At 46.7% G+C, this 25,879-nt stretch overlaps 1 protein-coding gene across 1 annotated transcript in view; it reads left to right on the top strand.

Annotated features, from left to right (window-relative positions):
- Window positions 1–25,879, top strand: part of DST (dystonin) — a 484,671-nt gene that overhangs the window by 157,679 nt on the left and 301,113 nt on the right. Inside the window, exons 7-9 of the mRNA XM_015408298.1 lie at window positions 16,737–16,849; window positions 16,946–17,052; window positions 18,543–18,662. Coding sequence (XP_015263784.1) covers window positions 16,737–16,849; window positions 16,946–17,052; window positions 18,543–18,662 — 340 coding nt within the window. The remainder of the gene's footprint in view (window positions 1–16,736; window positions 16,850–16,945; window positions 17,053–18,542; window positions 18,663–25,879) is intronic.

The raw sequence follows: 25,879 nt of genomic DNA, 5'->3' as shown, positions 1-25,879 counted from the left end.
ATACCTTAGACCATCAGGCAAGAAGGGATACAGATGTGGGCAAGTCCTTCCTTCAAGCTCTCTTCCAGTGAGAGTTTGTTAGGCTGAAATAGATGCAAGCCATTTCAGTGATCCCTTTTGCTCCCTGCGGTCTCTTTAAAAGCCTTCTCTGAGCCCTGCTGCTGGCGCCATAATGTCTGCAGACACGAACTTTATCTGTGGATAATCCTGTTTTGTTCCCTTAGTGATAGATGCAGAACCAGAAAGTGCTGGTCACTAGAGACCATAGCCCCACAGTTATAACTAGGGTACTTAACTTTTAATTTAAAAAAATATCATCCCCTTTGCTGGGGCCAGGATGTGGAGCCTGGGCTGAATTTTGCCAGTTTGGGGCAGAGACTGGCAGGAATATGAAAAGCAAGGGTCATTTTTTTCAGGTCATGGGTGGAACTTGAAGTTGACTAGTTTTTACAGAAACCAGTAATGGCTGCCAGATAGTTTTCCTGGTCAGACTAGTAGGACACTGGCTACTATGGTTGCCAGTTTTTAGAAGGCACATATCTGGTAAATGGAGGGGTCAACTCAGGCAAAGCCTTAGGGCCTGCCTACCCAGGGATGGAGTCCAGTGGAGTCAAGGTATGAAGCTAGCATAGGTATATCAGATCTCCTGCTCTGAACTCCCTGCAGCAACCTGGATGTCCCCAACACCACTTACTAGGATGGTGGGGCGGAAATTGGATGGAAGTTGGCTTCTTCCCCTGGTGTTGTGACATCACTTCTGGCATGATCTAGAAGTCACATTAATGTGTAGAGGCAACACTCTAGTATTCACCCAAAACTCTATTGTAAAACCAGAGTTTCAGGCACATGGTAGAGTATTACCCCACTATGATGACATAATGTCCGGTACATGTTGTAAGTGAAGTTGCAACAATGTAGGATGCTGGACAGAGAGGTCCCCAAAACTTTCTCCCCAGTTGTCATCTGGTTGCCAGCCCTGGGCAACCTTAAACGAGTAGAAAATGTAATATTCATGTAACACTATTCTATTATTTACAAATCCCACCAAAGAATACATTTGAATTATTTTTGCAGAATGTATTCGAAAGCTCAGTTCTTAATTCCTTTCTAATATGCAGCATATGTGTGTGTAAACTACAGTGTTCTCCACCAGCTTTACTTCTTGATTGAAATTTTTGTCTGAAATAATTTATTGTAAAACATGAGAAGCATTGACTAATTTCCCAAGAACAAGACGTTCTGTAAATCTGTAAAGATTGCACACCTTTTGGGTGGCAAGAGATCACAGAGTCAATTTTTAAAAATGCAGCCAAAGACAGCTTTCGTTTCTAGAGAAGATGCTTTTGAGGCACAGAGAATCTTGAGCTGAAAATTAAAGTTAAAATTGACCAGTTTTGCAAAGGTCTTAAAGGCATAACATAGCAAATTCATTTGCCTTAAAGGGTGCTAAATAATTAAAACTGACCTTCCTGCCTTATATAGCAGAAACCACAACAGGCCAGATAAGTGAAAACCAGTCATGCCAGTGAAAACCAGCCAGCTGGAAACTGTTGTTTCCCCATTCCCCAGTCATGTTCCCCATTTCAAGCAACCTTGGCACACAATTTGGAAGTGACATTTAAAGTGTAATTTGTGGACATTCTGAGTTATAAGCTTGTTCAGCTTTGATTAGGGACATTTACAACTGTCTCTCAGCTAATAAGACAACATGTTTGCAAAAGCATTAATGTGCCTTTAGACTGTAATCCTGCAGTGAACAGTTTAAACTAACTGATGTTCATCGTCATGGCTTATGTGCAGTCCCACATGGGACTGTACAGTTGCAGGCCAGCCACGGAAAAGATTTCCAAGCTTTCTGATAGACCAGGAGCGCCCGTCCTCCCTCTAGCGCTTTCCCGCCAAAATGCTCACATGACCAGGGGGAGGGGCGCTACTCCCTCAGTTCTCTTTTTGCTGCTGCAGAGAGAAGATCTCCACTGCTGTTCTCTGTGTTTTTTCCTCACCTCAGTTTTGAGACTGAGGAGACTTTTTTCTCTTAACAGTTTTTATTCTAGTGAACAATAGAATACATCTAAAGAAGAAATGTTTTATGAATTTCCACTGTGTCATTATGACTAAAAATGGTGCTGTTAAACGGCCATTCTCTGTGCCTTGGCTGCCTAGGGGTTCACACAGCAGAGCTGCCTGCTCTTGCTGTCACCAGTTTCCCTTAAAGGCATGTAGGGGAAGGTAAAAGGTAAAGGTTCCCTTGCTCGAAAGCCCGAGCTGGACTCAAAAGAGCTCTCTTCAAAGGCTTCCCCCTCTCTGGTGAGGAGGTTAGGGTTAGGGAAAAGAGCCTGGCCTCAATGGTCCTCTTTGGAGGTTTGCCTGTGTGGCAGCAGCCTGATGAAGGCATATCCCCCTTCCCTGCTGAGGTGTGGTGGAAAAAGAACCTGGCCTCAATGGCTCTCTTAGGAGGTTTCACTTGTGTGGCAGCAGTATGGATGGAGGCATATTCCCCCCTCCGTGCTGAGTGTGATAGACAAAGCCTCAGAATCACTGGCTCTTTTCATGGGGTTTGGCCGTGTACCTTGAAGTCACAACCCCCTGGACATCAAAGCATTTCTGCCTAGTCATTCCCTGAGGGGTCTCTGGCCTCTATGCCTTTGACATCAACCTAAAAGCCTTTCCCTTCCCCCTCCCTTCTCTCAGTGGGGAAGGAGGGAGGGAGGGAGAGAGTGATGGAGAGAGCGAGAGAGAGTGAGCGAGAGAGAGATGGGGGGGCGGGCGGAGAGACCGTCATCCCCCGCCGCCTTTCTTTTCTCTCTCTCTCTCTGGGAGGGGGGGCTCAGCTTCCCTGGGGCCAGAGAGCACAACCTCCCAGCGCTTTCCGCCTCTGCTCCTCGCCAGCCACCATGGCGCCGTCCCGGCGATTCAGCTGCCGAGCCAGCACACTCGGCGCACACCTCCTGGAACGCTCAGCTGCTCAGCACGGCGTCCATCCCGGGCCGCTGGGGGAACTTCTGCGGCTCGACCCTCTTGGGAGCTGCTCTCCTAAGAGGCCCCCCTGCCCACTAGGCCCGCTCTCCGCTGCACAGCTCTCCCGCCCCCTCCAGGCCAGAAGGGCTCGTTTATGCAGCGCTTCGTAGCCGGGGAGAAATGAAACTGAAAGCAGCCCGACAGCTCATCCTTGGAGCCACACCCCAGCTGGGCTGCCGCAGGGCTTCATCCTGGAGCCGCCAAGCCCCGCAGACGCGGCCTCTTCACTCTCCGAGCTGGCATGGGGGAAGTCCCTCCCCGCACAGAGAGAGAGGGGGGGCGGGCAGAGACCCTCATCCCCACCTCATCGCCCGGTTAGGGCGGCGGCGGGAGGGGGGCGCACTTTGGCGCCCCTGAGGGCCGGAGCGCCCTAGGCGAGCAGGTCCTGGCGGTGGCTCAAGTGGTTAAGACGCTGAACTGCAGGCTGTGGAAGGTCAGTAGTTCAGCAGTTTGAGACCTGGGTGCCGCATGATGGAGTGAGCTCCCATCTCTGGTTCCAGCTCCTGCCAACCTAGCAGTTTGAAAGCAAGAAATTGCAAGTAGATAAATAGGTACCACTTCGGTGGGAAGGTAACAGCATTCCATGCGCCTTCGTGTTTAGTCATGCCGGGCACATGACCACGGAAACGTCTTCGGACAGCGCTGGCTCTTCGGCTTTGAAATGGAGATGAGCACTGCAACCCTAGAGTCGGATTCGACTGGCTTTCGAGCAAGGGAACCTTTACCTTTTTATGCTTTGGGAGGCAAGCCTAAGTATTTTGCCACTCCTCTAATTTCCATGGTATCCTTCAGAACTGTCAATGAATTGGGGGATTCCTTAGCCCACACAAGTCACTCTTATGTGACATCATTCACAGCAAGACCCAGTGTCATGTGGATTCAGTGTTGGTCTGGCCCTAGGAGACCAGGTTCAAATATCAAATTGTGTTACAATTTCCTGACCTTGTACCTTCACAGGTTCTCATGGTGCCCTACCTTGCAGGGTTCTAGTGAGGATAAGAAAGAAAGAAAAAAAAGAGAAGTGTTATAAGACTCTTTGAGTCCAGGTTACACAGTAGGATAAACTCCTTACCACTCTTTTTAAAAGCCAGCATATGTTCCCCCCCCCTTAAAACAGCTGCCCTTATAGACAAGGGTCCAACGTGCAAACTTTAATTAATGGCTCTTGTTGCGTCCTCTGCTACAATCAGTGATTGTATTCTTGATTCCGTGGGTCATCTATATTGTTCCTGTTGGGCTACAGGTCAAATACCACTTACTCTTTATTTAACTGGTGCAGAGTATTAATGATCTAAAATAAACCCGGTTGGGATGCAGTTTGTTTCTTCTTCTTCCTATACTGCACTTTCCCATTAGTTTATAAATCAACAGGTCACTATGACCTTTATACTATTCTGTTTGAATGTATCTTAATGCACTGTGGCTCACAGCCTATGCTGGTGATCTGCATGATAAATCTGTTCCTTTAATTTGGATCAGTCAGAAAGTGAACAATGTGTTCTGGGTGTGGCAATCATAGCATAGGTTACTTCGGTGTTGTTTATATGTTTTCTCCAGTGGTGAAGACCTGCCCTGTAATGACTCATAAGGTTATGACTAATGATTGGGTCATTATACCTTTTATAGGTGTAATTTAGATTATCATGCCTGTGTTCCTTCTACTTGCATGATGTCACATTCGGAATTCTTTTAAAGCTAGCACAAGGCAGCATTTAACATAGTGGAGGATTTTTATGACTGGCAAGAGGTTGCTAACTCTTATGTCTGCACCTCTTGCGATTAACTCTTGCAATTAACTCATAAATCACCTGCAAGTTTACAGCATACCGCCACCATACCTTTTCACATCCTAATAACAAACTGAAAACTCTTTAGCAGAAAATACCTTCCTTGGATGGGCCGGATCTTGGCCACTAAAAATCAGCTTGAGCAATGATTAATAGGCCTCGTTATAGTTGTTGAAAAGCTTAGATTGGATAAAAGCGGGTTTTCAAGAAGCACTGCTGATCTTCTGCTAGTTTTACAAGGCTTTTAATTGACAGAATCTTTTAATGCCTCTGTCAGCAAGACAGTAACTGTTCCTTTAGGTCTTACATACTTGCTATTTGGGTTGCCAACTTTGAGCTGGGGAGTTCCTGGAGATTTGGGATCAGAGCCTGGGGAGGGCAGACCTTGGGAAGAGCTCAGCGGGGGTGCCGTACACTAGAGTTCACCCTCCAAAGCTGCACTAAACTGTGTAGTTTCAGCACTGCACATTCCCATTTATCCTTAAAAGATCCCTAGCTTTTCAATCTAAAGATCTTAGGCTTTTTTGCATGCTCAACTTATTATGAGTTTTCTTAGCAATCGATCCCCAGATGTCAGAATCAGCTTGGGTATGATTGTTTGGAATATCTGCCCTCTCTCTGTGTTATTTTAGGCATGGGGTCAGTTTATTTGTTCCAGACATGCTGAAATAATCAGGACTATAGAGCAAGGGTGCGATCATTATTGGTGGCAAGGTGATCCTTTGTTGATTTCTTCTGGTAGCCATATTGAGACAGAGAATCTCCAGTTGTAAAAGTAAAGTTGAGAAATGGTGCTTCTTGGTGCTGTGGAAAAGTTTTTTTCCTACAATGTTCAAAGTTATTGCCTACGAAGAGAAGTGTTTGTATTGGATAGTTAAGGTCACACCTGATTGGCTGAAGGGTTCTCACAAGGTGATTGGTGGTAGTTTGTTTTATATGCATGTACAAGAATTGCCACTTTCCCCTAGAGAAAAACGAAGTGATAGAATGTTTCAAAAAACAAAATGGTGCCTGTGCATGCGTGAGAATCACCATTATACAACACTGCTTTCTAAGTAATATTAATTAATAAAACAAACCCTTAGAATAAAGTTCTGTGCATTTATAGTGCTATGCAGACGTAGTGCTATATCGATACACAACATTTTTTTAAAAACCCACTGGATCACAGGATAGCACTTCTGGTAAAAAGCATGTCTTCTAAATAGAACCATCCTAACTACTGTAAAGAAGAGACTTCTATTGCTATGGCAGGAAGGTGATTTAGGAGGATGTGACTTCCTTCTTATACCAGTGTAAGATTTCTTATATTGATTATAACTGCTGAATATTAAAAAAATAACAACACAGGTAACATTTGTCTCCTATATGAAGCATGTATTAATGACCTCATATTAATTAAAAAACATTCTTCTAACTTGGTGGGAAAGTAGATGTGGTGATGTTCAACAGCAATATAAAAGTCCTGTTCTTATATTGTCCTATCAGCATCACTTTGAAAATTAAAATAAAGAAAAGAAAATGAAATGAGGGCAGAAGGAAAATGACAGTTGAGGGAGAGAGAAAGGAGGGAGGGATAAGAGAGAGAGAGAGCATGGTTTGATGATGGGGTGGGCATTGACAGGTGTCAGTGGGTGGGTATAAATAATTAAATTTATGGATCGCCCAATCCCTGAGTTCACAGAGCTTTGAGTGATGTACAACAGTAGATAAAATACAATATAAACATCATTAGGTCACAATAATAAATGATTCAATACAATCTTAAAAACAGCTCCCAGATGGCATCCATGAATCAAATTTTAAGCCAGTTCCGTACTGTGTTGCCACCTTGCAGACAGGGTAGGGAGGAGGCCGAAAGTAAAAGTGGAAAAAGGAGGGGGGTGCCAGCCATGATAGAGCTTGTCACTGTCATCAACGAAAAGTCTGGTGTAACATCTCCACCTTGCAGGCCCTGCAGAATTGCATTAAATCCCACAGGACCCTGATGTTTTTTGGCAGAGAGTTCCACCGAGTCGGAGCCAGGGCTGAAAAAGCCCTGGCTCTGGTCGAGGACAGCAAGATATTTTTGGAGCCAGGGATCACAAGCAGATTATTCTCAGTTGAGTGTAACACTCTTTGGGGGACATACCAGAGAGGCAATCCTGAAGATACACGGGTCCCTGACTGCTCATGGCCTTAAAGGTCAGTACCAAAACCTGACTCGGTACTCCACTGGAAGCCTTACACATGGAGTAAAGGTGACTCCAAATTGGTTTGGAAAAAAGTTGTGGGTAAAAGTGCTCCCCCCCCCCGTGGAGAAACTTTTTGGGAAAATAGGCAAAAATACTTAAATATTTAGTGGTTTGCAATGCAATGGATCTCTGCTTCACCGGAGAGGAGGTATTTTTTCTGTTTAAAAAGCTTTATTACTAGGGGTAGGGTACACATGAAACCTACAAAATAACAAAGGCTACATCTCTACAGCTTTATGGAGATTCTCCTTCTTCTTGACCCCTGGAAGGAAATCACTTGATTACATTAACCAATGATGTTCATAGAATCATAGAATTTTAGAGTTGGAAGGGGTCTTGCAGGTCATCTAGTCCAACCCCCTGCACTCTGCAGGAGCATAGCCAAAAGATAGCCTTACAACATACCCAAAAGATGGTCGTCCAGCCTCCACTTGAAAACGTCCAGCGAAGGAGCATCCACCACCTCCCGAGGCAGTCTGTTCCACTGCTCAATCACTCTTACAGTTAGGAAGTTTCTCCTGATATTTAGCTGGTATTGACTCCCTTGTAATTTCCACCCATTAGATCTAGTCTTGCAATCTGGAGCAAGAGAGAATAGATCTGCTCCATCTTCTACATGACAGCCCTTCAAATATTTGAAGACTGCAATCATGTCCCCTTTAACCCATCTCTTTCCTAGGCTAAACATACCTAACTATTTCAGCCTTTCCTCATAAGACTTGGATTCCAACCCTCTCACCATCCTGGTTGCCCTCTTCTGGACATGCTCGATCTTGTAAACATCCTTCCTAAAATGTGGTGCCCAAAACTGTACAGGCCTGACCATAGCAGTAAACAGACTTCAGTTTTGTGGGCTTTGATTGCATTTGTCAGGTATTCCAATAACTCAGTACCAATACACAGGACCTAATTAGGTTCAGTTTATTGATCAGAGTAAAGGACACTCCATGAACTTCTGTGTCAGGAATAACATAAAATGTGCGGGCTAAGCAGTTATACCCCAATCATACTAGACCCCCTGATGAGCAGAGGCCAATGAGCAAACACCTGCAAGCGCGGGGAAAAGCTAACGGACCCAGTGAGGGCGGGAGACCGGCAAACGAGGCAGGATGGATGAACCAGGCGCTCAAGGCCACGGAGAGATAACAAGACAACAGGGAGAAGGCAGCTGCAGAGAAAAGCAGGGTGGCAAAGCGCAAGCACACAGCCCACACATTCCATCACATTAGACATCCCATGGTGGTGTCAACCAACATCATTGGCTCTAGTGTTCCCTCTAAGCTGAGTTAGTGTGAGCTAGCTCAGAGTTTTTTAGCCTCCGGCTCACACGTTTTTGTCCTGGCTCAGGAAGGATGGCTCCAGAGCAAACTAATTCATGCGGCAGCCAGATCGCTCGCTCACAACTTTAATGCCAGTAGCTCACAAAGGAGAATTTTTGCTCACAAGACTCCACAGCTTAGAGGGAACATTGCTTGGCTCTGTGCCATATTTCCTTCCAGGTCAGGCTAAACAATAGCACACAAGGTATACAGATTAACCCTACAATGACTGGAATTTAGACCTTACAACTCACATATTTCCAACAAAAAACCCCACAGAAATACCAAAGCAATCCCTATAGGCACCAAAACACTTGAGGAAATCACCCCAAAAGCTAAAGTAGTTTGGGCCAGAACTGATGAAAACCACCTATGGGGGTGGTTTCTATTCCATTGTTTCCATTCACTGGAGAAACAGCTGGTTCTTTTTGTGTTGCTCCTGTCTGGGCAAAACACCATATAGTGCTTTCTGCAATTTTGTATTTTTGAACAGTAAAAATATGTCTTATGCTTTTGTTCTGCCTTTCTAACAAGGAAGATATAAGTAGTTCTCTCCTCTTCCATTTTATCCTTGGAGCAATCCCAAGAATTGGTCCAAGGTAATCCAGTGAGCTTCATGGCTGAGTGGAAATTTGAACCCGGGTCTTCCATATCCTTAGTCAGACACTCTGCCCCAGCCTTTCCACCCAGCCTTTTTTTCAGCTGGTGGGCACTTTGGGAATTCTGGCTTGGGGTGGTGGGCGCAATCACAAAATGATTTGCACAAGAGGAGGAGCCAGCCACAAAATGTCAGGGAGTAAGGTCAGCTATAACTCTAATATAGGGTTGCCAGCCTCCTGGTGGGGCCTGGAGATTTCCTGGAATTACAACTGACCTCTGGGAGGCAGAGATTACTTCACTTGGAGAAAATTGCCTCTTTGGAAGTTGGACTCTATGGCATTATGACCCAAACCCCAGCCCCTCAGGCTCCACCCCCCAAATATCCTGGTAATTTCCACCCTGCAGCTGGAAACCCTACTCTAATAGTAATTTTTCAAAATTTCTGGGAGAAGCTCTGAATGCTTTTTAAAATGAACTTTTTATTTTAAAATACTTTCTTGCATACACACAGTCTTACCTTCAGTCATACAGTGAAGATCATTGGGATGTGGTGGCAGCTTATGCCAAAGCACCTTTAAAAAAAAAAATCTGTACAGTCAGTCAAAATCCCAGTGTGTCAGGGTCAACAGCAAGCAGGTCCAAACACACTCTCCTGGAAAGGCTATGTTTTATTGGAATACTAGTCTGTTGCCAAGTGGTACAGGTACATTGTCAGGAATAACGATGGCTGCAAGGGGCTCCATACATATACTATGATGCTGCATCTAGCTAAGCAAATGAAATCCAAGCGCGCATGCAGGAATCCTCCCGGCGGGATATTACATCATGAACGGGAGACTCACCCCAATCCCATGAGAGCAGAAATATTTACACCCGTAGTGGAATTCAAGCCCTCCCCCCCTTCAAGGTTATACTGAAAGCGCCGTCTAGCTGAGCCAGTTCGCACGGGGGGGAAAGAGCGCCTCGCTTAAGTTACCCACAGTAGCTAAGGAAAGCCAAGCATGTGCGGTTGTGCAAAGGCAGGGATGAAGGTAAACAAAAAAAGCATGGCAGCTAGCTGACACTGGCCAATCAGTGGCCCTGCTGAGCAAAAGCCCCACCTGGCCCTGCCCATATTACATCATGAACAGGAGACTCACCCCAATCCCATGAGAGCAGAAATATTTACACCCGTAGTGGAATTCAAGCCCTCCCCCCCTTCAAGGTTATACTGAAAGCGCCGTCTAGCTGAGCCAGTTCGCATGGGGGGGAAAGAGCGCCTCCCTTAAGTTACCCACAGTAGCTAAGCAAAGCCAAGCATGTGCGGTTGTGCAAAGGCAGGGATGAAGGTAAACAAAGAAAGCATGGCAGCTAGCTGACACAGTGGCCAATCAGTGGCCCTGCTGAGCAAAAGCCCCACCTGGCCCTGCCCACTTCCTAAAAGCACTTGGCATATTTATTTATTTATTTATTTATTTATTTATTTATTTATTTATTTTTGCTTTGACTTTTACCCTGCTCTCCCCACTGAAGTGGGCTCAGGGCGGCTCCCATAAAACTAATAAAACAATATACATCTTCTAAAATTACAAATACATCATTTAAAAGCGTTAATATCGATGGTGATACAAAACAGTAAAGTGCAATTACAGACATGTTCAGCGGTGCCACCATACTAGGTCACTTCTGGATCTGAGTCAACACAGGGCACAGCTGGTGAGGTGCTGCTCCTATCGGAATGCCTGCCTAAAAAGCTCCATTTTCACGGCCCTGCAAAACTGTGGGAGGTCCCGCAGGCCCTGATCAAACCAGGGAGCTCATTCCAATATGACGGAGCTGCCAGAGAGAATGCCCTGGTCCTTGTCGATGTCAACCTGGCGGCCTTTGGACCAGGGAGGGCCAGGTGGTTTGGGGATCCTGATCGCAGTGCTCTCTGGGGAAAAAGCGGGGAAAGGCGGTCCCTCAGGTAGGCTGGTCCCTGACCATAAAGGGTTTTAAAGGTCAAAACCAGCACCTTGAAGTGAATCCGGTATGCTATTGGCAGCCAGTGCAATGTCTTTAGCACAGGCTGGATGTGCTCCCACCTTGAGAGACCCATCAACAGCCTGGTCGCCGCATTTTGCACCAGCTGCAGCTTCCGGAGTTGCACCAAGGGCAGCTCCATGTAGAGAGCATTGCAGTAGTCCAATCTTGAGGTGACCATTGCATGGATCACTGCAGCCAGATCATTGCGTTCGAGGAAGGGAACCAACTGCCTAATCAGCCGAAGGTGGTAAAAGGCTGCTTTGGCTGCGGCTGCTACCTGGGCCTCCATTGTTAAGGAAGCATCCAGGAGCACTCCCAAGCAATGTTCCCTCTAAGCTGTGGAGTCTTGTGTGCAAAAATCTACTTTGTGAGCGACTGGTGTAAAAGTTGTGAGCGAGCAATTTGACTACTGCATGCATTAGCTTGCTCTGGAGCCCTCCTTCCTGAGCTAAGACAAAAATGTGTGAGCCAGAAGCTAAAAAGCTGTGAGCTTGCTCACACTAACTCACCTTAGAGGGAACACTGCTCCCGAGCTCCTGACCCTCGGTGCTGGCACCAACGGTGCCCCACCAAAGGCCAGGAGTGGAATCCCTACCCCCGTACCACTCCGATTCAGGCACAGCACCTCCATCTTCGTCGGATTCAATTTCAATCGACTCAGTCTAAGCCATCCAGCCACGTCCTGTAATGCCCGGTCCAGGTCTTCTGGGGTAGAGTCAGACTGATTGCCCAACATCAGATAGAGCTGGGTGTCATCCGCATATTGGTAACATCCCAGCCCATGCCTTTGGGCAATCTGGGCCAGGGGGCACATATAGATGTTAAATAGCATCGGGAAGAGCACAGCCCCCTGAGGCACTTCACATACTAGTGGGTGCCTTCGGGATTGCTGCTCCCCAATAGCCACCCTTTGTCCCCGACCTTGGAGAAAGGAGACAAGCCACTACATGGCAAGCCCCTGAATCCCCATGTCGGCGAGGCAGTGGGTGAGTAGCTGGTGGTCAACCATGTCGAACGCTGCTGACAGGTTTAACAACAGCAGCACCGCTGCACCGCCCCGATCTAGGTCCCACCGGAGGTCATCTGTGAGGGTGACCAGTGCTGTCTTCGTCTCATGGCCTGAGCAGAAGTCGGACTGGAAAGGATCTAGCATGGAATTGTCATCCATAAAGCTCTGCAACTGTATTGCCACCGCCTCTCAATTAATTTGCTCAAATAGGGCAAATTGGAAACCAGCCGGTAGTTAGCCAATTCGGTCGGATCCAGAGATGTTTTTTTGAGGAGAGGACGGACCATTGCTTCCTTGAAAGCCCCCGGGAACAGTCACTCAGAGAGGGATTTGTTGATAATATCCCTGAGAGCACCTCGAAACCCCTCGCAGCCAGCTTTAATTAGCCAGGAGGGGCACAGGTCAAGGCTGCATGTGGTTGGATGTACAGTTGAGATCAATCTGTCAACTTCCTCCAGACTGAGTGGACTGAAATAATCCAGAATGGGACCAGAAGATGTGCATGGAGCCTCGAGTTCGCTCACTGTCTCAACTGTGGCAGGGAGGTTGCGGCGTAGCGATAAGACTTTATCTCCAAAATAGCTCACAAAAGCCTCATGGCCAATATCCAATTCCCTAATATTTTGTCTGCCCTGCAGCAGAACGGTTAAGGACCGAAATCGTTCTATACAATTGTGCCGGGCGTGAGCTTGCAGACACAATCGTGGCTGCAAAGAACTCCCTCTTCACAGCTTTGACTGCCACGTCATAGGATCTCGTAAACGTCCTATAAGATGCTCTTGTTGCTTCGTCACGAGCACGCCGCCACTATCTCTCTAGCCGTCTAAGCCTTCGCTTCATCAGCCTCAGCTTCTGGGTGTACCAGGGAGCCAGCCTAACGTGGGAGTGCAGAGGGCACCTGGGAGCGATCTCGTCGATGGCTGTTGAGAGTCGGCCTTGCCAGACCTCGACTAGCTCATCTAGCGAGCCACCAAGGGGCATAGGATCCCGAAGAGCCATCTGAAGCCACACTGGGTCCATTTGGCTCTGCAGGCGAGCTAAAATGCGCTCGTCGCCCAAGCAGGGTTGGGGTGACACATTCACTTGGGCCTTCAGAGCATGGTGGTCTGACCATGGAACTGCCATGGTAGTAATCCGGTCCAGTGTAACCCCCGCTGCAAAGATCAGATCAAGCATGTGACCGGCTCGGTGAGTGGGGGCCGTTACGTATTGGGAGAGTCCCAGCGCTGCCATGAATGACACCAGGTCCACCACCTGTGAGGAAGCTGCATCATTGGCATGGACATTGAAGTCACCCAAGACTATCACTCTAGGGTGCTCCAATGCCCAGCCCAACATGGCCTCCACCAGGGATAACAGCCTGTCGGGCAGTGCGTTGGGCAAGTCAGTACACCAACCAAACAGCCAAACTCTCCCTGGCTTCCCACACGAAGCTGGCACACTCAATGCTCTGGTAGCACCCTGAAGGAGTAAGCCTCCCGAATGAACAGTGCCACTCCTCCCCCCTGCCCTATAGTCCGAGATTGGTGAAGGACCGAGAACCCGGGTGGAGCCAAATGGGAGAGAGCAACTGTCCCCCCATCTCGTACCCAGGTCTCGGTCGCACACCAGGTCCACATCTTGCTCCAGCAGGAAGTCATGAAGGACTGAGGTTTTATTATTTGTGGACCTTGTGTTGCACAACACCAATGTCGGAGTGGGGTTTTTAATCCTCGTCCCAACTGCCTGCCACCTTTGGGATGGGACACAGGCTGGAAAGAGGCCAAGCTTCTCTATTTCTCTGCCCCCTTCCCTTCCATTTCCACCTGGTCCCACTGCTATACTTTCCCCTCCCCAGGAGCACTGGTATACCCTGGTCCATAATTTCCAGCTGCTAATGATCTTCGCTACCCTGACCTTGGTAGATATCAGGATAGGTGTTGGTGGGTGCTATGGCTCCCATGGCCTATATGTTGGGGACCCCTGCTCTGACCATTAAATACGAGACAGTCATGTAAAGTGGTGGGAATGCAACATGAAAAGTAGAAGAGTTTTTGGTGCATTGTTTTACATTCCTCACATTTGATTACTTGTGTTGTTTGGTCAGAGTTTAGAGAACCACAAATGCAGTTTTATGTTTTGTTAATAATAAACAATAGGAATGTGTGGAGGATGCTTTTGCTATTCTTGGACTTACCAAAAGTGTTCTGTTGTGATTTAAAAAAAACTTAGTTGAAAACTTTATAATTGGTAGATTTCAGTCAAATTGTTTTTCTCTGTGGACAGACGAGGCTTGTATAACAACGTGCCCTTTCTTGTTCTGAAAAGCTGGCAGAGGAACAGGCATCACTTTGTCTTTTGTTTCTCATGTTTATTTCATTACTATTAGCATGTATGACATGTCTTGGAAATCAGCACAGTGAAGACCACAGCATTATGCTTTTAGAGGTTTCCCCCCAGTTTGCTTAGGGTTCGCTGTGGAAGATATTTATCTAGTGCCTTTTTATCCCTCCCTTCCTCCAAGGAGCTCAGGATGGCATACATGGATCTCTCTTCCAAATAAATAATTAATCTTTAATCTGTATTATTTTGTCCATAACAAAAAAGATTTGTAGTTTTCAATTTCCTGTTTCTACATTTTTTAAAAAAGAAATTAAGAGAGAGAGAGAGAGAGAGACTATCTCACCTTTAATTTCAAGCAGGATAGAGGATTTTGTTGAAATAACAGTAGACTTCTGGAGAATGATGAACAGCTGATTCATAGGTCCTTATTATAGTTATAAATTGAAATTCTTAAAAAATTGATAAACTTTTCATCCACATGCAAAAATAACATACCAAAAATATAATTGATTTGAAAACTGTTAGGAAAGAAGGCTCAGGTTTACACTGAGTGCTTTTGTGTAATCTATACTTGAGTAATATATGACCTAGAGGAAAGTCACTAAAGACAATCTTAAGGGTGAATTTCTCATGCCAGTTGCTTTTTGGGTGTGTGCGTTAGCATGAATAGAGAAGTGGCCACACAACTTTTTCCTCTTAGGACATCATCACCTATCAGTAAACAGTGTCTCCAAAGTACAGCCATTCACCATTTATAGTTTCTATCCATGTTTAAAAAAAATGGACCTCGAACATCCTAGTTTGAATCCCCATTTTGCAATGGAAGCTTTGTAGGTGACCTTGGGCCAGTTATACACTCTCAGCCTAACCTGCCTCATAATGTTATTCTGAAGACAAAATGGAAGAGAGGAAAACTGTGTAAACTGCTTTAGGCCTGTGGTAAAAATGGTGATGGAAAGTGCCATCGAGTCACAGAAGACGTACGTTGACTCCACAAGGTTTTTAAGGTTAACCCCACTAACTGAATGTGTACTTTCTGAGGGGAAGAAACACACCACAAACACAAACAAACCAGCCTGTAAGATCTGTCTATATATATATGTGAAGATATATGAATAAATGGTGGCAGTGTGAGATTGAAGCAGTGTTTGGGTCCTAACCCCAATAGCTCCGTGAAGTGTCCTGAGTGAGGGGTAGTTGATAAGGGAACTGGGCTGCCCTGTCTGGTAGTGTCTGTGGGAATGAGAGGGGACCTTGTGTGTGAAAGGCTCAGGGCTCTCCATATACTAAAAAGGGGCAAGATGGGTGGGTGGCATATTGTAGCTGCCTAACTTAGCTGTCTCCCTGAATCTGTGTAGCAGAAGTTGATATGGGTAGTAGTGTTTGTGAAGTGGGGCCATACGTACATATGTAATTGTTTATTTTATTTATTTATTTTATTTGACTTATATCCTTCCCTCCCCGCATGGCAGGCTCAGGGCGAGTTACATAAAATTTGATAAAAATACAATATACACAATTAATACGATTAAAACACTAGTAAAATACCACAATGGCCTTCAACCGATGCCGTTGTCATTGCTCTTACCATTAGTATTCAAACAGTGAGAAAAGGAAATGAACTGTGCCAAAGGACTGTACACTGTTTAAGGAATGGTTTAGTAAAATTATTCAGATGGTTCAGTGAAATGAATAAGGTCATAAGACAGATACCTCCATGGTTTTTATTTTTAGCCAATTTAATCTAAGGGGAAAAAAATCATTTTTAAAGCTGAATGCTGAAATTACACGTTATTAGAATACAGCAACTTCCTTCCACAGTTGCTAAGTGAAGCAACAGGCTTCATCCTGTCAAGGTTTCACTTTCAGTTCTCTTAGTTCTGCTTCACTGTTCACCTTGCCATACTTGGGGGGGGGAGGGAATTCCTGAGGGGAGTGTGTGTGGATTGCGTGCCTGTCTGTAGTAGCCATAATTATTCCTCAAGTTGCACCCCTCAGCCTGTTCTCATGGGATTTGGCCTTGGAGACTCTTTCGCTAGGCTGGAGTAGATAATACACCCTATATCTGTCAGGGTTGTCACAGAAACCCTAGTGTTTTAACTGTGGATCTGACACATTCTATCCTTTGTCAATGCATTCAGTTTGGGGATGGACATGACTTACTGGTACAACACGTTTTTTGGATGTAAAAGGTTCTAGGTTCCCTGGCATATCTGGGAAAACTTTCTCAGGAAGCAGCTGCTGGGAGATATTTTCTCTGCCTGACAATTTAGAGACCTTTCCCCGTCGGAATAAACAGTAATAAGATGGAAGGACCATAGGTCCAACTTCTATAAACCAGTTTGTTACATTCAACTCACTAAAATAAAACAAAATTCTTTGCTGTTGCAGCTGCTGACAGTAAGTTCCCACACCCAACTAAACTGTGGTCCTTGTTTTGCAGGCCAGACCTGATAGACATGAATACCGTTGCTGTTCAAAGCAACCTTGCAAATTTAGAGCATGCTTTTTTTGCAGCAGAAAAACTTGGTGTTGCCAGACTTCTGGATCCTGAAGGTGAGTAGTGAAGAGAATAATGTGTGAGCTTTGGAATCTAATATTCTAATGTTTACATGGTGATTGTAAGCTACCTGTATGTAATGTTCTTTTTAGATGTTGATGTCTCCTCGCCTGATGAGAAATCAGTAATCACATATGTGTCATCACTTTATGATGCATTTCCCAAAGTACCAGAAGGCGGTGAAGGCATCAGTGCAAATGTAAGTAGTATTTACCTGTTCCTTGTTCACACAAAACAAGTTCACTGAGGAAATTATACCAAGAACAGGATGTTTTTTTGGTATTGTTTGGATTTGGAAATGTTTCCTTCCAGGTAAAACCTGAACCCTGTTTAACCATATATTACTCAAATCTATATTGTATTGCACTCGTAGTTGGTCAGTCTCTGACAGTTGGTTGAATTCAGGGGTGGATTGGCCATTAAGGCCACCAGGAATACTCCTGGTGAATTGATGGCTTGAGGGATACCCCCACCAGGGCCATCCCAACCCCAAAACAGCTAGGTGCAGTAGCGAGGGACAGGACTGCCCAACCCAGCACCACATTGCTGCAGTGAGAGAGAGGACAGGGCCACTCGGCTCAGCTTCACCTGCCCAGATGCCTTGGCCAGGCCCTTCTGCTCTAGGGTGGCTGGTAGGGCTCTCCTTCCCTCTTTTGGGGGAGCCCTTTTGCTGGGTTGTTTTCTCCCCTCAGTCCTCCTGGCTGAGTTTCTGTGACAGCACTGAATTTTGTTCCTGAACATTTCAGCAGCCCAGGGAACAAATCTGAAAAAATGTTCTCAGCCCACTTTTTATGACAGAAGGTACAGGTGGTGATTTGACTGAAGCTGAAACCTAATACAGACCATGGGGACTGGAGTACCTTTAAGGAGAAGGTTAAATACTGGGAATCGTTTCCAGGAGGTTAAAAAAAAAAGAGCTAAGTGTCTGACAGCCTAGAAATAAAGTGGCTAAAGGAAGTTGGAGGAATAGACATTACATTGAAAAGCAGGGACCTGATGAAACTGCAAAGAAAGATGAAGCCAAGGAGAATGTAGGACTGGGCCAAAACCTCACATTGGGTATAAGGCCAGGAAGGAATTAGAAAGATAAGGGAAATTAGGATGCCTGGAATATGTGAGTCCCAGTTGTTGGGTCTGCAGTCTAGAATCTGCCAGGGATGGCATAATCCTAAGAGTTGCATAAAAGGAGAATTTTGCCAGGCTTCTGATGTTGCTGCAGCATTCTAACCTGGTAGCTCTGCAGTGCTGATGAAGGTGGGTTCCACTATTATACCATCACCGCACCACTGTTATCTAGTGGAGTGGGTATAATTGGGGGGGAATGAGACGGCCCTGGGATGAAGAGCTGATGGCAGTGCTGTGTGGAACTCTTGTTGTTCTGGGTCTGTCCTTCCAGAGCCCCGTCTCTGTGATTAAGGGATTTGTGACAACCAGAGCACTCGCACGTTATTGTATTGTTTAAGATTGTTTTATTCTGTTTTTAACTGTTTTAACCTTGGCATACGTGCCTCTTCTGCTAGTCGCCCTGAGCCCGCTCTGGGGAGGGCGGGGTATGAATTTAATAAATAAAAAACATGTTATGCTAGACTAACAAGACAGCTTTTTTGTTGCAGGCCTCTACAGGTTGCTGTTTACTCCTAGGAAATTAGGTTTAAAGTAATCTTACTAACACTTATTTGATTCTCTTAGGATGTTGAAGTCAAGTGGGTTGAATACCAGAATATGGTGAACTACCTCATCCAGTGGATCAGGCACCATGCCACAATAATGGCTGACCGATCGTTTCCAAACAATCCTGTGGAACTCAAGGTGGGCTTTGACACTGTGGGTTCTCTTCCCCTGCATATGGTAAATAGGGTGGATTAATTTAATGCAGTTAATTTAAAGGGGGGAGGCTGATATAAATCCTTCTTAAACAAAAGTATGTAGTAATATGTTGGGAAGGACGGCAGCATGGTACAGCCCAGTCTCGTCAGATCTTGGAAGCTAAACAGGGTCAGCATTTGGATGGGAGACCACCAAGGAAGACTGCAGAGGAAGGCAATGGCAAACGATCTTTGCTTAATCACTTGCCTTGAAAGTCCCTTGCTGGGTTCACCATAAGTTGGTTGTAACTTGACAGCACTTACGTACATTAGTAATATTGGTGTAATATAAAAAGTACTGATTTAAAATAGAGTAAAGCCTTTATGAAAGCTTTTTTAGCATTAAAAAATTATATATAATGTATTGTTTATTTTTAGATACCAATGCTTTCGATACCAAAGACTGATGCGGTCTTTGTTGAGAGGTCTTTGTAGACAGATGCTACTTGGATTAAACACTAAAAGGCACTTCTCCTTTCCACTGTTCCTTTCTGCTTTAATTTGCCCTTCATTCTTCGTTGTGTAACTGCCACCCCCATAAATAACCAACCAGGAGCAAGGTCTGGTAATAAGTACTGGGCAGATTAGTGCTGTTCATGAGTTGGAAGGTAAATGTTCATGTTCTTTGGTAGACAGAATCCTCATAAATAGAATACTGAGGGAATTGCAGAGATCAGGTAGTTTACTATGAATAAAACAGGAGGGATTGGTTGCATTCCTAAGGATACTTTCCTAGGAGTAAGCCACTGAATAACAGAACTTGCCTATAAGTAGACCTGTGTAGGATTGTTCCTATAGGCTGCAATCCTAAGGACTCTTGCCTAGGAGTAATGGGATTGATTTCAGAGTAGACCTGCTTAGGAGTGCTCCCATAATCATGCAAATGATCATTTGGTGATACCTGTGGTGACTTGCCAGTACCTAAATCCCAGTTGTCATGATGTGCTGAATGTCTGAGAAGATGTTTTCCTCAGAATTCTTTCTTTACAAAGCGTGTCTTCTGTGCAGTCCCACATGGGAGTGCCTGCAGGCAGGCTTGCCGCAGGAGAAAGTTCCAAGAGCTTCTAGAATGATCAAGTTGATTAGTCGTGGAGGCGAGCTGCCACTTGTTTTCCCACCTATTTGGTCATGTGACGAGGGGAGGGGGAGGCATTATTCCCTCATTCCTTTTTCTGCCACCGTAGAGAAAGGACGTTCCAAAGCATCTCTCTCCTTTTCCTCAACCTTCGTTGTTGTACTGCTTCAAAAAGGAAATAAAAGAAAAGAAAAACATAGAAAATAATAAGAAGGAGCCTTCTACTTACCCGTTTGAACAGTCTGTCTCTGGGGACAGGGAATGGCTCTCTTCAAGAAATACCAATCCTGTGGAACCAAAATGGCTTCCAACGATGAACACCTCAGATGTCTCCTATGTCTTGGGGAGGGTCACAAGATGGCTTCCTGCAGGGCCTGTAGCCTTTTAACCCAAAGACAAGGCAGGACAGGTCTCTGAGGCTGAAGGCAGCTTTCTGGGAACAGTCTTTAGCAGCTCCAACGGAGAAACCGTCTCCTCAGACCACAGATAAGTCTCCTTCAGGAGCACTCAAAAAGTCCCATTGGCCGAAGCAATGCTCGGCAGGGACCCCTTGTAGCCCATCTGTTGTGACTCTACCGCTTGTGAAAAAAGCCCAAAAGGCGCCATCACAGCCCAGGTCTCTCACACCGGCTCCTCCTCTAGAGCGTCTGGCCATAGCTTCCGCCGGTTCCCACGATTCAGACCCGGCTGCATTCACCGTCAGCGCCTCCAATGCCAACGACTGCTACGGCCCCAAGGTGATCAAGGTCGACTAGGCGACAAAGCCCGGGCTCATGATGCCGGAGATGTTCGCCGTCGACCCACCAAGGGTCTGTCCGATGTCAACAGCCCTCCCAGACTTTGGCTTGGTCTCCCTCTTCAACTGATAACGTCGAGATCATCAGCCCCCCAAGGTCGAAGGGCTTTTCATGGTCTCGTTCCTCTGCCTCCAGGAGACACGCTACATCCCCTTGGGGATAACCTCCGAGTTGGGATCAAGTTCCCCCCCTGGATTATGCCTCTGGTACTGCAGAGATTCCATCACTCACAGCCATAGTCGATGTTGAAGTCTCAGCCTTTCTTCCTGTCGTCGCCGGTCACTGACCGGTTCCAGGTCCTGAGATCATTACACTTCTGGTAGTCAGCAGGATCCAGATTTTCTAATCTCAGAGCCCCTGCAAGACCCTGCATCAGATGTAGAATCGGAGTGTACTTCCTTCCCATCCCCAGATGAGGCGGTCAGAGATCCTGGTCCTGTATCCCCAACTGAGGACTTGCGAGTTTACTCTGAGCAATTGCTCAGAATGGTGAAAGCCCTCAAACTTGATTTTAGTCCAGCAAATCCTGCGGAAGAAGACCTAATGATGGACATATTGTATTGTTCTGACCCTGGCCCTGTGGCCATCCCACTGCTTAAGGGCATTAGGGAAATAGCGAAAAATACATGGGCAAGACCTTCCTCTAATGCGTCCACCACTAGGAAAGTGGAAAATCTTTACAAGATTAGAGAGGAAGATGCTTATTTTTTATACCACCATCCTTAACCAAGTTCTATGGTGGCAGAAATGATTCCCTCTAAATAGACGGGGGGACCCTGATCTGCCCCCCTGGATAAGGAAGGGTGGAAATTGGATATTTTAGGGCAAAAGATCTATTCCTCAGGTGCCTTAACCCTCAGGGTTGCCAGTTTTAAGGCTATAATGGCCAAATACCAAGTTCTATTGTGGGACCAAATGTCTCCTTTCCTTGATTGTTTGTCTGATGATAAGAAGGATCAGGCTAAGCTCATTCAATCTGAGGGATCCAAGCTAGCTAAGTAAGAATTAAATGCTGCTAGATATACAGCTGATGCAGCTAGTAAAGTTATTGCTTCGGCCATAGTCTTATGAAGACATTGTTGGCTATGCACGTCTGCTCTCCTCTTGACACCAGGTTTCGCATTGAAGACTTTCCTTTTGAAGGCAAACTACTCTTTAGTGAGCAAACTGACGAGGTGTTAGAGAAGGTTAGAAAGACCAAGGTCACTGCTAAGTCTTTGGGTCTTAGCTCCCAACAACGTGCACCAACTAAACCCAGATATTTTCCCAGGCATTTTCCACAACCCTTGGTTGGCAGAGGGTATCAGTTCCAGTCAACTCCCTTCCAGACCTATAGGAGTCCCTATAATGTTGCCTATCCTGCCTGGAGACAACAACCTCGTCAAGGGAATCAGCATGCGAAGTCCCTCCACAGTTCTTTGAAATCTAGAGCGTTAACAATGAAGGGCTGCTCCTCTGTTCAGGGCTGCTCCTCTGTTCAGGACATGTCTCCTTACCTTTGCTGAATGTTGGTCAGTTATTTGTTCTGATTCATGGGTGTTGGATATAATAAAGTTCAGTTATTTTTGCGAGTTTAAAGACATGCCCCCGACTTTTTATGAGGTTCCTGCTCGATCCCACCCACAGGACGGATTACAGACTGAGATTCAGGGCCTTTTGGATAAGGGACCGCTTGAGAAAGTCTCTGAGTCAGAGGAGTCCATTGGTTTCTATTCCAATTATTTTCTGATAAAGAAGAGAGGTGGGGGCCACAGGCCTATACTAGATCTTAGGGACCTGAATGCCTACCTAAATGAGCACAAGTTTTGCATGTTGTCCCTGACAGATGTATACCCTTCCATTAACCAGGGTGCCTGGTTTGCCGTCCTTGATTTACAGGACACATATTTCCATACATGACACTTGTAAGAGGTACTTACGGTTCCAGTTTCAGGGTACCTTTTATCAATACACTGTTTTACCATTCGGTCTGGCCACAGCCCCGAGAATGTTTACCAAGTGTTTCTCTGCTGTAGTTGCACATCTGAGACTATGGGGCTGCCATATATATGCCTATTTAGATTATTGGCTTCTGGGGGTGGACTCTAAGGAACTTCTGGTCTCTCATGTGGACCTGACTGTCCATAGATTTAACAAATCTAAGCTAATGCCATCGCAGTCCACCAAATTTATCGGTGCATGACTTGATTCCATAGCCCACAGGGCATTCCTCCCAATTGATAGGGCCAGGGTCATACAGGACATAGTAAACTCTTTTTGTCGTTCTCGGTTTCAAAAGGCCCACAGAATTCAAAGCCTTCTAGGTCTCATGGCTGCCACTACTTCCACTGTCCCTTATGCCAGGATTCATATGAGGCCTTTACAGAATTTGTTCTTACGATCGTTTACCATGGGTGTTGATCCTCCATGGAGATGCCTGTCGATTCCACGGAAGATCCTTCAGTCCCTTCTGTGGTGGGCTGCGGATGCAAACTTGTTACATGGCTTTCCCCTGACTCTGGAGTTCCCTCAATTGCATCTTTATACATATGCATTCCTGGAGGGCTGGGGTGCTCACTGTGACTCTATACAACTGAGTGGTCAGTGGAGTGTGTATGAATCTGTGCTGCACATTAATGTCCTTGAGCTCAGAGCAGTAAGGTATGTCCTTCTTTCTCTTACAGACCTTGTCTCTGGCAAGACCGTTTTGCTCTCTACCAACAATGTAGCAACAAAGTTTTATATCAACAAGCAAGGTGGCACAGGTTCTCTTACACTATTCAGAGAAACCTCCCTTCTTTGGGACATGGCTATTCACCATGGTATTCATTTGGTAGCCATTCACATCCCAGGTTGCACCAATACTTTGGTCGATTCCCTGAGCAGAAAAACCCAGCTGGATCACGAGGGGTCCGTTCCACTACAGTATCTCCCTTCCATATTTCAAATATGGGGCACCCTGGTGATAGATCTTTTCACCTCATATCAGAACACCAGGTGTCCTGTTTTTTGTTCTCGAGCGTCAAGAAAGGGAAACTGTCTAAGGGATGCATTCCTTCTGAAATGGACAAGCATCCTGTTCTACGCTTTCCCCCTTTATCTTCTATTGTCCAGGGTGCTGACAAAGTTGAAGTGTGACAGAACTTGATGCATCCTCATTGCCAGGAGTCAGTTTGAGCCGGAGCGCACAGAAGCAGCGCTCTGGCAGTTAACAAGCCCAGGCGGAGGCAGCAAGCCCTGCCCCCAGCTCCCAGAGGACGCAGAACTGATGGCAGGGGTGGGGCTACCTGGTGAGGCCAGTCTGGAGCGCCGATGGGACAGGATCAGTGTTGGGCCAGCGGCCACGCGAGCTACTCAAAGCACTCCTCCATCTTCGCTCCCCCCAGCAGTGGGGCACTGCCTGCACTCCTTCCCACCAGAGCCTCCGCTGAGGCTGCCCGGGGTGGGGGCAGGCAGCAGTGCCAGCTCTTCCCCCTCACCCTGCCACCTGCTGCAGGCCCACACTGCCTGGCAGGGGACTTGGAGCCCAGGTTCAATGGGACATGTCCAGTTGGCTGTCCCCCCCACTGCTCCTGGCCAGATGCCTCTCTGAGGGGGCGCAGCATTGGGGCAAAGGCTGCCCCTCTGGGGTGTATCTGTGCCTTTGGGGGAGGGGACACAATGACTCAGCAAGCAAGGACCACCCCCCCACACACCACCTTTGCTTGCCTTTCAGTGGTCTGGCAGGCCTTTTGCACGGAGCGGTATTGGCGCCTGCCTGTCCCACTTTGCATAGCTCCTCTTCCTTCTCCACAGTCAGAAACTTTGATAGTTGCCGAGTTAGATGTATACATACAATACAACCAAAAGATCGGGCAGTACTAATCACAATACAAAACTAGTCCTTCAGGGAGGCTATATTCTCGACTCCCCTCTCCCAGTGCCTGCAGTGGCGCAGTCTGGAATCCACCTCTGGGTCTGGCTTTGCAGAGAACACGGGTGTGTTGCAGTCGTGTAGGAAAGGAACAAGGGGCAAGGCAGGGACTGCACTGGAACTTCTTGACTTGCTTTGAGTCTACTTTCTGGGGGGAAATCGGTGGGTTTCTGCCACTCCCCCCCCCCCCAAGTAAGAGGGGTGGTTTGGGAAAAGGGCGGACAAATGTTGTTAGTTCCCCTTGAAAAATATGCACTACTGCACCCTCCGCTGCCTTCCATTTTTCCCCAAATGATTGCCTTGTCTTTGAGGGGCCTTTCCAGGATAATTCGGGGGGGGGGGGGCTGCTGGAAACCTCTGATCCACACATACACACCCAGCCCAGCAGGGACACCCCTCCTTAGTCCCAGCCAGGGACATCCCACGGGCTAGTCGGCTGGTGCAACGGGAAGGGTCTCCCCTCCGAGGCGCCTCCAAATGCTGCCCAAAGGAGTGCAAAAGAGGCGTTTCCCTGCCAAGGTCTGTCTTCCTCCCCGGACCTTTTTTGGGCGACTCTGCTTTTGGCTGCCCGGCAGGTGATTGGCCGCCAGCTGAGAGTTGCAGGAAGGGAGATGCCCCCTCACTGCTTCAGGAAAATAGGAAAGCAAAACTAACGCTGTTCTTCTATGGGAGCTGCGTTGCTCTGCGTGGCCAGCCCAGAGACGAGGCCAGAACGCAATCTCCCCCCGCCCCCGGGCAGGCACGCTCCCATGCAAACAGGAAGACACGAGCCCTTCCACGAGACCTCTCCTCCCAGCCACGGGACAGCCGGGCTGCTCAGGGATCCCCCTCCCCTGTAGGGTGCTGCTTCCAGTGTCATTGGAGGTCCCTCTGGGCAGAGGAACGCCTGCAGCCAGGGGTCAGTAACAGTAAGCAGTGCATATAGATCTTGGCTCCAGTATTGCTCAAGAAATTAAGCTTCTCTTGACCCTACCGTAGTGACTGTGGGTCAATGGCATGGCAGAGTACCTGCTTGGCATACAGAAAGTCTGAGGTTCAGTTCATCTCCTGATGAAAGGTATATATGAATTTTAATGTTTTGTATTTTATGACTTTGGGTCTTGTACATCGCTCAGAGCCCAGCGTAAACTGGTGATTAACAAATCAATCAATCAGTAAGGTAGTTGGTGATGTGAAAGAAAACCACTGTAACTGAGACCCTCAAAGAAGCTTCAGCCAGGACTTCCTTCAAAATGGTAATAATCTTGGACCTTTGAAAACATACTGCAAAGTGCACAAACTGTGCAGAGAGGAGAAAGCCCTCTCAATATCCAAATCCTAATGATTGCAGCATACTAAACATAGGCAGAAATTTAGATTTTTCTAGTGTCTGCATGGCTACCAGACCTAGCCGGGGG

This window comes from Gekko japonicus, unplaced genomic scaffold, assembly GCF_001447785.1.
Source record: "Gekko japonicus isolate JY-2015 unplaced genomic scaffold, Gekko_japonicus_V1.1 scaffold383, whole genome shotgun sequence".
Lineage (NCBI taxonomy): Eukaryota > Metazoa > Chordata > Lepidosauria > Squamata > Gekkonidae > Gekko > Gekko japonicus.
This window is presented reverse-complemented; position numbering and strand designations above follow the sequence as displayed.